Source organism: Candoia aspera, chromosome 2, assembly GCF_035149785.1.
Source record: "Candoia aspera isolate rCanAsp1 chromosome 2, rCanAsp1.hap2, whole genome shotgun sequence".
In the NCBI taxonomy this organism is placed as follows: Eukaryota; Metazoa; Chordata; class Lepidosauria; order Squamata; family Boidae; genus Candoia; species Candoia aspera.
Window position 1 is genome coordinate 90,956,781 of NC_086154.1, and position 12,516 is coordinate 90,969,296.

General features: G+C 41.1%; 1 protein-coding gene across 1 annotated transcript in view; it reads left to right on the forward strand.

Annotated features, from left to right (window-relative positions):
- The first annotated feature begins 3,855 nt into the window (after positions 1 to 3,855).
- SLIT3 (slit guidance ligand 3) overlaps positions 3,856 to 12,516 on the forward strand; it is a 561,750-nt gene continuing 553,089 nt past the window's right edge. The window contains exon 1 of the mRNA XM_063292455.1: positions 3,856 to 4,517. Coding sequence (XP_063148525.1) covers positions 4,330 to 4,517 — 188 coding nt within the window. The 5' untranslated portion in view covers positions 3,856 to 4,329. The remainder of the gene's footprint in view (positions 4,518 to 12,516) is intronic.

Genomic DNA, 12,516 nt, shown 5'->3' on the forward strand with positions numbered 1-12,516 from the left:
CAAAAAGTGAACTTTCAGGATATACCTGGAAGCACTTTTTCCTGAAAGGGTTTGCTTTATAATTTCCCTTTTATCCTACAGAGAACTATGCTCCTTTATGTCATTTCAGCCTTAGAGTATTTCTCCAACATGCTATCTGGAAATATGCCATGTCAACAAGGATTTCACACCCTCGTTGTGCATTTAATACTGTAGGTGGGCAGCATTTTCTGTGGAAAGTCAGCACTGTTTTTGCTGTTCCAGATTAACAGAGTTATCCCCAGGGAGGATAACTGTATAAATGTATCCATGAATACGAACCTAAAGGCATGCATTACATGACCTGAAATGTAGCTTGTCTGGATATAGAGCCAAGCGATGGGCAGGAAAAAGAAAATTATCTAAGATGAGCTGGGAGCCACTGTGCTTGTCTTGGAGACATGACTACCAACTGGGAAAGTTACGTCTGGTTAAAAATGTAAAGCATTTCTACCACCAGAGGGTAGTACAAGAGTGGGGAAAAAATAACCAAAATGTGATTTCCATGAAAGTTCTGAAACCTGAGAATTCTATAGAACAGGCTAACATGTTGGGTGGTTTCCCTCAGCGCTGTTAACTATAAACGTGTGTCCGAAAAGCCTGGTAGTGTGTCAGAAAATATGCACCCTGGCAGGGGAAACTTGGGCTAAAGCTTTTGTACTCCATAGTACAAGCCAGCTATTGACCTTTACTTGATTCTGTGTGCTGGACTTGCGGCTCACTTCTTCCAGAATGTTAGAGTTAGATTTTGAGAGTTTATGTACTTCACTCCAAGAACATTTGGAAAACTTGGATAGAACAAAGATATTGCAAACGCTTGGACCCATGTGGTGTTATATAAGCAAATAATAAAAAGAACAATGAATGTGGAAAGAAACAATTTTTAAAGTCATCGTTTTCCTTTTTATTCAATAGCCCCCAAACCTACATTTTAGGTTCATCAATAAATCTCTTACGGTCTCTGCTTTCAGTCTCTTTTACCCTCAACAGTTTGACTACTCCTATGAAGTTGTGAGGACAAAGCCAACCATGCGTGCCTTGTAAAATGCAGTAGTTTTATTAGGGATGAAATTTGAGTGGTGGTGTGCAGCATAAATCTGATTTAGTAATCAAAATATGTAGAGGGGGTGCCATTTCAGGGTTAAATTGCTCCTCCCTGGTACTAGAATAATCATTTATTGAAAGCTTTTCATAAAATCAGAAATGGGGGTTTCAGAAATAAAACCTGAATCCTTCACTTCTCAACTTATAAGTGCAAAGATCAGTTCTGATTGTGATTGCCTGCTCAGTTCTCAAAAGCCCTGCTTTCATTCTAGAGCACTTGTTACTCAGACTACAGGTATGTCCAATTGTTATATCTGTCCATCATACTTCTCACTTCCTAACCATAGCAATGGAAGCTGAACTTACCTGTTGGACCACAATAGTTGATCTTAAGACATGGGTTGGATGGTACTTAAGACATATCAACAACCCTTTAGGTATTTAAGTATGGAAGGAATGTTAATTATTTTCATCTAATTCATGGAAGGACAATGAATGCTCCTCCACATGTTGTCACTATAACTTTATTTATTTATTTATTTATATTTCACATTTCTATAACTGCCCATCTCTCCCGAAAAGGGGACTTCCATCATCCCTCATCATCACTGGCCATGCCAGCTAGGATTGATGGGAACTGGAGTTTAATATGGGAAGGGCCATATGATGCCCATCACAATAGCTCTTTTTCCTAAGAACATAATCACTTCAACAACATTATCCCAGTTTATCCTTATGTTAAGTTTGCTCAGCAGGTCAGTACTAGTAAAGATAAGGTTTCCTTTGAGATGAACTCAACTCCAGATGACCATTCAGTTTTTGTTTCAATTTTCTTGGCAACAATACAAAGTGGTTTGCCCTTACTTTTTCTGCAATACTGTATTTGTTCAACTTCCTAGTCCAATGGACAGCCCAGGGGTTTCCTGGCAGTCTTCCATTCAAGAGCTAGCCAGGGCCAACCCTACTTAGCTTTCCCAAATAAGTCAAGGTTGGCTAGATCCTATTAACTGCTGCAATAGTTCAGTATTATTATTTATATTACAGATAAAGGAATATGCTAGAAGCACTGTAGCTTGTCGATCAACAAATTGAGGGAAATCTAAGCTCAGCAAAAAAACAAATAGTTTAGATGTCTAAACTCTTATTAGATCTCATTAACACAAATTACATTTCAGCCTAATGTGTTGTGAAAACTCCACCTGTATGATTAGTTTATTCTACAAACCCATAAAATTGTTTTGGCTGAGTCAACCATGATTTTAACTGTGGGTAAGCATGTCATGTGAAAACAGTCACTACAAAGTAGGGTTTCCCAAAAGGTAACATGGATGACAGTTTTAAAAAGCAGGTGCTGGTGATAAGGAGCAGAAGCAAGGTGTAGAAAGACCATTCTGTGTGTGTCTCTGTGCCTGTACATCTCATACGGCCTGGCAGAGGACCCCTAGGATTAGAGTACACTCTTGGGCATATCCAGGGAGAACGTTCAACTTTCAGGCCATGAAGCTTCAGTACGCGGAATATCAGCTTTGAAATAAAACAGTTGGAATCAAAGTGTACCTGAGAGAGGGTCTGGTTGAGATTTGAACCAGGGACTTTGATGGAACCTGCTCAAAGCCATTTGAAATTGAGTCACGTACAAGCCATAGAAAACAAACAAACAAGAAACAAACAAACAAACAAACAAATAAATAAATAAATGTCCTACATTAATCCTGCAGGTCACATACAAGCCATAATAAATAAATAATCAAACTAAAATGGATAAATGCAGAGGCATATTCATTGGCAAGTGACTATAATTTCTAACAGAAGAAACTTCAGCATTTCTGGCTATGGCAATGATCTTGCCACTCAGAAGGTGGAGGACCACTTGCACAGGTCTGATAAGGACCCAGTAAATACTACCTATAGAAGGCAAGTCTTGAGTCACAATTTTGGAACTTGTTCTTTAGTGAAAAGTACCTGGTGTCTGAATCCTGTCTCAGAGTAAGCAATAATTATAGTAAGAACATCTTAGGAAGGAATTTTAGCCCTCACTAATAGGACTACCAGAGCAGCTCTGCAAAAATCTGGACGACCACCAAGGAGCGACAATCGATTTTTCCCCTGTCTCCTAGCTGCAGTCTAGCGGTGGCCGGGATTTTGGCAGTCCAGATCTGGTACTGTAGTACTGTGAAAGAAGGCAGTGTTAACCAGCGTCAATTCATTTCTAAAATGAGAAATCAAAGGGGCCACATCAAAGAATCCTTGACTTTGGTCGAACCTGGAGAAGACAAGCCAGGAATCAAGACGAATGGAAAGCGAGTTGCGGCCAGCGGGACTCTGTCCGGCGACAGTCTGGTCAATCGAGGTGATCGAGGTGACATCGGCCAGGATAGCTGTGTGATTGGTGATCGCAGTTGCCTCGTGCAGTGGGAAGGGAAAGGTACTTTGTGCGTACTCAAGAGCACTTTTTAACTGCTAGGGGTATGTTATAACCGATTTGTTAGTTGTTCAGGTTCCACTAGCTTCTCTCTTGCTCGAGCCCGATCAGGCAGCCCCGCCGATGCCTCGGTGAAACTCAGCCACCTCGCGGAGAAGCCTACCACCTCCGCCTCGAGCATCACCACTCCCCTCGAAAGCCACCGCCGCTCTCAAAACTTTTGCCCTACCTTCCCTGCCAAAGTTCCGAAGTTGGGTGACGTCAGCAGCGCGGCCGCCAATCAGCGCGGAAGGTATTATTTTGGGGAGGGGAGGGGGCGGCTCCTGCGTCTTCGGGGTCCGCCTGTTTGGCCGTGCCCAGTCCATGGAGAGGCGGCCGGTTGCGAGCGCCCCGGGGTCTTGTGCAGCTCTGCAGGCTCCGTTCTTGGGATCTGGATCCTGCTGCGGCCGCCGTTGGTTCCGGGGGCCAGGCTGAGCTGTGCACGGCGGGCTTGGCCGGTCGAAGGAGCGCCCGGGCTGTTGAGCTCCCCCGCCTTTTCCCACCGGCCGATTACCTGGACTAGCAAAGGAAGACGGAACAGACCAGAGCGGGGCAGGTTGTGCCTTCGGTTGCGAAGAGGGGACAGGGACGGCTTGTGCCGCTCCTCCTGAGTGTGCTTCGCCTAGGCTGTGGGCGCAAAGCGGAGACCCGTCCGGGAGTTTGAAAGAGATGTCTTCCGCAGCATCCCCTTTCCCCCGGCGGTGCTGAGCTTGCTGTGGGGCTCCCGCGCCGGTTCCGGATCGGATTCGAGTTATTTTTCTTTTTTAATTCGGTTCTCCCCATTTCTGTCCGAAGAGGCAACGATCATGCTGGGCGCAGAGAGCGAGAGTCCGGGGCGCCTCTGGTGGCTTTGGGGTCTATGGAGCGTCGCGCTTTGGCTGCCCAGTGCGGAAGCGTGTCCCAGCAAATGTACCTGCGCTGGATCCAATGTGGATTGCCACGGATTGGGACTTAAAACGGTGCCCCGAGGCATTCCCAGGAATGCGGAGAGACTGTGAGTACCGGTCGGAGGTGGGGAGGAGGAAGAGCAGGAAGCGGCGTGTAAAGCGCCGGCAGGTTGCCTGAAAAGACTTTCCCCTGTGGGCGTTTGACACCGCTGATAAAACTGAAGCAAGCAGAGATTTGGGGTTGTTCTACGCTTGATCCCGTGTTTTCCCGGATCGAGCCAGCATAATGGCCCTGAAGTATATCCTGGGATGGTGAACTGTAGAAGATTTAGGGCTGCTCATCAGCTTCCTGGCAAGGAAGAGAGTGCCTTGCCTTTGTTGTGTTTATATCTGTGCGTTTTTGTTTTAATCGCTTAGCCATTGTGGGTAAATGTTAACGGGAAGAAAAGAGCTGGGGCAGTGAAGCACATGCAACAAGTATGCTTGGCATTTTTCCACATGATGCTCCCTGGAATGTCTCACTAGGACCCTGTGCTAGTTTATTTGTATTTCCCCATCAACACTCCACAACCTCTTAAGGCACATCCAGGGAACTGCAGCTGGGGAAGACCACACATTTTCAGGGGCAGCTAGACAAGCGTGCCAAGGCAATTGTGAAAGGATACTTCAAGTCAGTGCTGCTTTCTGCTAGCTTGTATGATTAACAAGAACCCCGTGGGACTAGCTCAGCCTTTCTGGTCTCCACAGCTGGCTTTCCATGAGCCCTGGATTACTCTGTGTTTGTGTGTGTGTGTTTATCCATGCACACATACCTAACAATAGCTCCTGTGGATTTCAGGAGAGGAAGGTTCAGTAAGTTACTGGTCGTGGTTAATGGGTTGTGCTAGGAAGTTGGTCCTTCACCCTTCCTGTGGCTGAGTAGCACATCAGAAAACCAGAAAATAAGGAAATGCTCTCCTCCCTTTATATCTAATCTGGGATCCGTTTTCCTTTGTAATTTAATGAGTTAATATTATCAGAAATCAAAATGACTGGTTTCATCTAGGACTATAAGTTTCTGTAAACAGAAGAGATGCTTGGCACCATAAAGGCTTAACAGAGCCATTGTGGCATAGAGTCTCAAAAGCTTTGTCTGATTTCCTGAAGTGTATAGAGGTATACATTTTTAAAAAAAATGTGCCAAAAGTTTTTAAAAAGGAGGATATATACTTCTGTTTACAAAAAGGACTTACGCCATGAATATACGAATACTTACAGTTCCGTGATTTGCTTATTGGCCAGTTTGTAGAATGTTAGCTATGCACAATTTACGAAGTATGCCTTCCTTCGTATTTTTATATGTGAGTATAGAAACTCTGCTGACTGAAAGTCAGTCGTCGTACTTCCAATGAAGTAGGATATATTGTGGACTGTGATGAGTGCCTTTGACACGTTTTAATAGACTGACATGAAGTTTGTATATATTCCTGGTACAGCTCTATTGTGTTTCAAGGTTAACTGCCGTGCTGATCCACTATAACTAAATCTGTAGCGTCCGCAAAATACCCGCTTCTGCCTTTATTAAGATAAGCCCAAGTTCTTGTTTCCGTGATGAATATTGGTTGGTCCTAGGAAAGGTATTCTGTAACTGACCTCATCTAATCCATCTAAATAAGTTCCACTGGGAATTACATGGATTTACTTCCAATAAATGTCCTTATGACTGAGATGTCAATTACCGCAATAGGTATAGTCATCATTACATGCTCCAATCGCATAATCTAAAATACTGAACTCAGTTCACTTTGCAGCTAGAAATTCACACAGCTGAACACTTGAGACCACTTTCCTAGTGTTTCACAGGACCAACTGCAGCTGAAGTATGAGTCAAATAAGTCTTATTGACATGGGAGTGGCAGAGATTTTAAAAGCTTATACTGAATGCACAAGTGTTGTCTAAGGAAAAGAGAGGCTAGCAGATGGTTTAATTCCATAATAATTGCACTGTGGCCCTTAGCTCCCTTCCCTGCTTCCAAATAACTAAAATGCAAGTCAAAATATTTCTTTCAGTATGAGATATTTTTCGTATGAAATGTTAAACTTCAGTTAAGAGCATCGCTCTATAGGTTCAAAACGCTGTTGAAAAGATGGCTAAAATAGAAAATTATAGTTCCATGTGGATAGTAATCTTATGATTGTCCACTCAGTGTTCATACTTAAAAATCTGAATCAGAATGTAAAATAATAGATTTTTCATATACTGTAAATTTCAAGGTTAAATAATAATGGGGATGGGTGTGTTTATACAACATGTTAACCCATAGTTATCTGAATCATGATTTGCTGGGTTCACCCAATTACACACAGGCCACAAAGTAGCTGACCAGACTTTAGCTTAGCACCCTGCACTATTCTCATCTTAGACCTTGGACCTTTGCTAGTATGGCATTCATCCAGGTCAAGGTTCCTAATACTCTTAGATATTAAGGAAGAAACATCTTCTGAAAGCATTTGTTCATGTTGCTCCTTACTTTATAAAATATCAATAAGAAGCATTCTGAGTACTTAGCTGCACTTGGCAAACTTTTCCCTTTAATTCCAAACTTCTATCCAAAGCTAAATAGAAATAGGTAATTTATCTATTTTCTTAATTCTCCCTATTTTTTTTTTTTTAATTCTCGCAAGGCTATGGGAACACTTTATTTGTTTGGTGCCTTTGAATCAGTGTTGACTCCTGGTAACTGCTTGGACTAGTCCCTGCAGTTTTTTGGCAACATTTTCGGAAGTGGCTTGCCACTGCCTCCTTCCTATGGTTGAGAGAGAGGGACTGGCTCAAGGTCACCCAGCTGGTTTTGTGCCTAAGGCAGGACTAGAACCCACAATCTCATGGTTTCTACCATGATGCTGTAACCACTACATCAGACTGGTTCTCTTATGGGAACTCTAGCAGTCGATTAATAAGCTAGGGATTGAATAAAACTCAGTGGCATGAAAAGCCTTGTTTTTCATACTCATGGCTTTGGGTAATCACTTGTATGAAAGAATGGAAATTCTCAGATTGTAGAGGCTAGAGAAAACTTAATGCATTTATAGGGTGATGATTTATTGGAAGCCACAGAATTACCGTTAATATTCGGGCAAATTCTGTAGCTGTACTGTATATTGCTAAACTCTCTGCTAATTGGGAGTGACCTTTAGGTGATCTGTGGAGAGACTGTTTAAAATAACAGAATTGTCTAAAGGCTTGGTATAGAATTTTGTATACAAAACTGTTGAAATACTAATTGAAATGGGAGTTCAGTGGTTCTGCTACAGTATTATACAGGAAATCCAACAGATCCATACATGGAAGTAAGTTCTGCTGTGTGTTGCTTCTAAATAAATGCATAGATTTGGATTGTAAATAGCTTAAGGAATTGCCACTCGAAAAATCATGCCCACAGATTTTCAATCACCCATGGACTCCTTTGTGTGCAATCTCTTAAGAGCGATCAAGATTTTACCAGTTTCAGACATGTGAAAACAAACCCAATAATGTTTTGTGTCAGCATATCATGTGAAAATTTTTACATGGCCCATAGCTTTTACTAACAAAATGGGAAGGATTTTTATTGGAAGAACTTAATATGAGCCAGGTTTTTACTGCTCCTTCTGCTAATGTATATAAGCTTGTGTTTTGGAAATTGCATTCAAAACCCCCAAGTATCATTATGATTCTGCTTTTCCTTAGCTGAAGCAAGAAATATAAATATATTTCAGATTTAGGCTTGTCTGAACTAAGTTAAATGCTATGTATGATTGTGCCGAGACCTACAATTTAGCTTATTGCTTATGGTTGAAGAAACTCATTCTTGCTTAGAAATAAACCTGTATTAAGCTACAATCTTTTGCAGGCTTACATTTGAATCAGTCATAGTAACTGAGTGGGACTTAACTTTGAAATAAACAGTGCAAAAGGCCAGTTTCTTATTGCAAGTAGTTGTGAGGCAGATGCACTTTGCCTAGAGATTTTCAGCATGTTCAAAAGGAATCTGGAAATCATAACCATAGTAGTTCTCAAATATATCCTCAAATGTCATTTGGTAGTAGGATAAACTGTATATTCATTACGGCTGATCTTTTATTTTCATTTTTTAAATCTTTAATCTTTCTGAACAATGACTGTGACTGTGTTAACTACTTTTTAACCAGGTCAGTTACAGACTAGGAGATGCATTAGGCCAACCTGATGAATTTGGTTAGTATAAATCTTAGTTAGGCTTCTATAGGCTCCTGTGTTGTGCAAACATATGCTTTTTGGTTACTTCATAATTCAATATAATATGCAACCGCCATTGAATTAATTCATTACAAAGTTTAATTGTATTATGTGAACACAGCCATTGAAATCACTTGATAGGATGTTTCATCATTTTTAAAAGATGAAACAAATACCTATTTGTAGTCAAAAGGTTTTGTAATGCAAACATATGAGATTTATCCTTTTGGGTTTTTCCACTTATGGAATATGTATTGTCACAAAAATAGCAGCATCTGTAGGTTCTTGTGGCTTTTGTCAGAATGATGAAAGCAGCATTGTAGCATCATGCCATAAGCTCTGCCCATTTGAGCATGGGTGTGGCCTTGTGACCATGTAGAAAAGGGGCAGGTGTCATCCCAGCACTTGTTGCTTGGACCCTCCTTGCCCTTCTCCTGGGCAGGAACAAATGCTAGGAGATCTTGAAAGCTTATATCAGAGCTGAGACTTGAGGTCTCCATCCCAAAGCTTTTCTTTTGAAATGCAGTTAATGATTGCTAAGCCCTTAAAGTTGGATTGGACACTACATACATTCCTAATCAGCCCTCCTGGTGATTTGTTGCAAAGTGGTTATTTTTTTTTTCTGTTTGACGTTTAAAATCCCAAATTCATTCACTAAGGGTTATGCTCATTGAGTTTAGTGGAATTTGCTTCTCAATAAACAAGCTTAGGAATGGTGTGGAAAGCCTTAATGGGGAAAACTAGTAGGTCAGCTTCCTACTTTTTCTTTCAGTATGAGAAGTTTTTGCACTGACATAGTAGCCACAGCTGCCTATTTAAAAACTGCACTTGGGACTAGCAGTTAAATATTCAATATATCAAAGAATTTTCTCTTTAATTAGATAGGGCTAGCTGAAATTCTGTAATATAATAGCCAGAGGTCCACACATTATTTTTTAGCAGTATGTTGTGTATATGTGTGTGTGTGTGTGTGTGTGTGTATTCCAACTTCAGTTGGAAACACTCACAGATTCTGTGGTTGCAAATGATTACCTCTGTTTTCCAAGCTGCAAAATGGAAATACAAGTGAATGCATGCAGTATATCTAAAGATGCAAAGCAGTATTCTGGTTAAGTGCCTCAGAGAAATTATGAGCAAGATAAAAAGTGAAATCTTTATAAATTGTGAGTAGGTTGCTACCTTGCAATCTGGACACCAGATGCTTACCCTTAAATAACTCAGTGTTGAATGAAAAGAAGCTGTTGGAGTTTTTGCTTATTTATTGCCTCCTTGCTCTTATTCTTTGTGCTCCATTCACCTGCTTTCTGACATGTTTGGAATATGCAGTGGGTGAAGGAGGTATGGGTAAAGGAATGCGGGAAGGGAAAAACAGGGAAAGGTATGGTGGCATTTCTCACAACAGTGGGGTTGGACTCCCAGGCTCTAAATTGCAGTATTGACCTGATAAAATTTGTGGCCTGAAATCCAATCGAATCCTCTTCTACCTTTGAAGCCAACTCTTTAAAAAACCTTCTGTATCATTCTGACATTCCTGTTATCTAAGATACTTTGCTTACATTAGCAGGGCTGGTCTGGCAAGTTGAAGATGGCAGACATACTGAGTAGCAAAGATTTTGGTCTGGGGATGGAACTTCCTGCTCATTGTTCAGCATAAACGTGATCTTGGAAGAAACACAGAACATTTATCTTGTGTATTTACTCACATATTTATACCCTGCACATTCTACCCTAAATGTAGGACAATCAAGTCTATAGTAATCTACTGATGCAAAATGCTTGCCATTCATGTAGTACTGTAAGTGGTGTGGGTTCCCCAGGAATGAAATCTGCTAGTAATTATTATAAAGCAAAGTCATTGGCAGAAAGGGAGGAGTTCTGCCCCTAACATTACATGGCTTACTTAAAGCTTGCCATTAAATGTTGGTCATGATTCGTCCAGAATGATGGGGATGGTTGCAATGTCACACGTAAGCCTAAATAAACAATGCAGAAATTCCTCAATGATACATCCCTCTAGCATTAGGGGAGACTAAATACAGAGGGCATAAATGATGGTTAAAACAACAAGCAAGCAAGAAAAAAAACCCTTATGATGATTCCTATCATGAACACACACAGAGAATCTGTTCTTTGCATTTCACAAAAATATTTTCTTTCTCAATGGAAGGCAGGCAGGCAGGCAGGCAGGCAGGCAGGCAGGCAGGCAGGCAGGCAGGCAGGGCTTCAGTTGATAGAGAATTTAGCTTCCTGGTCTCTCTGTCCCCTACCCCACCCCCTAGGATGTTCACAAATATCTTGCACATGACCAAGTTCTGCTGCTGCCTACTGCCACATGTATGGTCTTCATTTGCTTAGTTGGATTAAGATGTGCTGCTAACAGCTATAATTGGTTAGATACTTCCTACCCACAGAGTGTGGCAACTTTAAAAGCATCTGTAATAATGGGGAGCTGCTTGCTCCTACAGTCTATTAAAATCAATTTAAACAGGTAGTGCTGTTAATAAAGAATAGAAGAATAAAGAAGTATAGAAAACAAACCTTCCTTTTATGTGAGCTCGAGTTCTGGTGAATTCAGGGAAGTGATTTCCCATTGGCTTCTTCAAGGATGTATCTCAACTTCTTAGTATAGTGTACAGACCTTGTATTCCCTGATGCTTCCATCAGAGTACTAACCAATCCCAGGCGAGTTCAGCTTCCAAATCCAAACAACATTAGCTAGGAGCTGCCGAAGTTCCTTGAAGTCAAATGAGCCCTTTACTCTTATACCATGAGCTGTTCTGATTATTATAATAATATATACCTAATTATATGCAGTTTTCTTGTCAAGGTTTTTTGGAAGTGGTTTGCAGTTGCCTTCTTTTTAGGGCTGAGAGAGAGCGACTGGCTCAAGGTCCCCCAGTTGGCTTTGTGCCTAAGGAGGGACTAGAACGCACAGTCTCTTGGGTTCTAGCCTGGTGCCTTAACCATTACTTCCTAGAACTGTACACAGATCCAGTCTTGGAGTTTCTCAGAGCCTTGGTGACAGCAGACATGAAGAACTGATCTGCCATATCATACTTAGGGTTAAGGCTAGGGTATTTGACTGTAGCTATAGTAGAACTATGAAGTGAGCTCATTTAGGGTTTCCATGTATAAATTAAGCAATTATGAGTATATGGGAATAAAGTCACCTCTTTCTTTATGACTGTGAAGCATGACTGTTGTTCTGTTGATATTGGTTCTCCCTCCCCTTCCCCAAGGAAACAACCTATATTGTTGAAGTGTGGAAGGAGTCATACTTAACATCAGTTTTAAGTAGTTTTCCCCTGTTATTTCTGCCATTTCGACATGCACTGCTATTGCTCTTTGTGATCTCATTTTTTGCACTCTTCCAAAAAAGTAAAAATGACAGTACAGGTAGTCCTTGCTTAATGAACACAATTGGGACCAAAATTTTGGTTGCTAAGCAAAGCGGTCATTAAGTGAATCTGACCCAAATTTACAAACTTTTTTGTGGCAGTCGTTAAGTGAGTCACAGTGGGTGTTAAGTGAACCATGTGGTCATTAAGCGAATCACATCGTTCCCTGTTGATTTTCCTTGCCAGAAGAAAAGTTAGGATTGCTTCTGGACAGACTATGATGATGACCATGTCTATGATTATGGTTCTGACTTGTAAAGAAATTGATAAATTGTGCTTCCCATTTTGGATGACATGCTAAACAAGACTTTCCCAATTTGTTTGAAGAATGAAGTAGAAACATGGAGGCTATATGGACCAGCATGCAGCTTTTTCACAAGCCAGAATTCTGGACATTTCTGCTTAAATGTGAACAATGTTTGTTTCCCTAAACAGGTAGTCAAAGTGAACTATATATGGCTATTATGATAT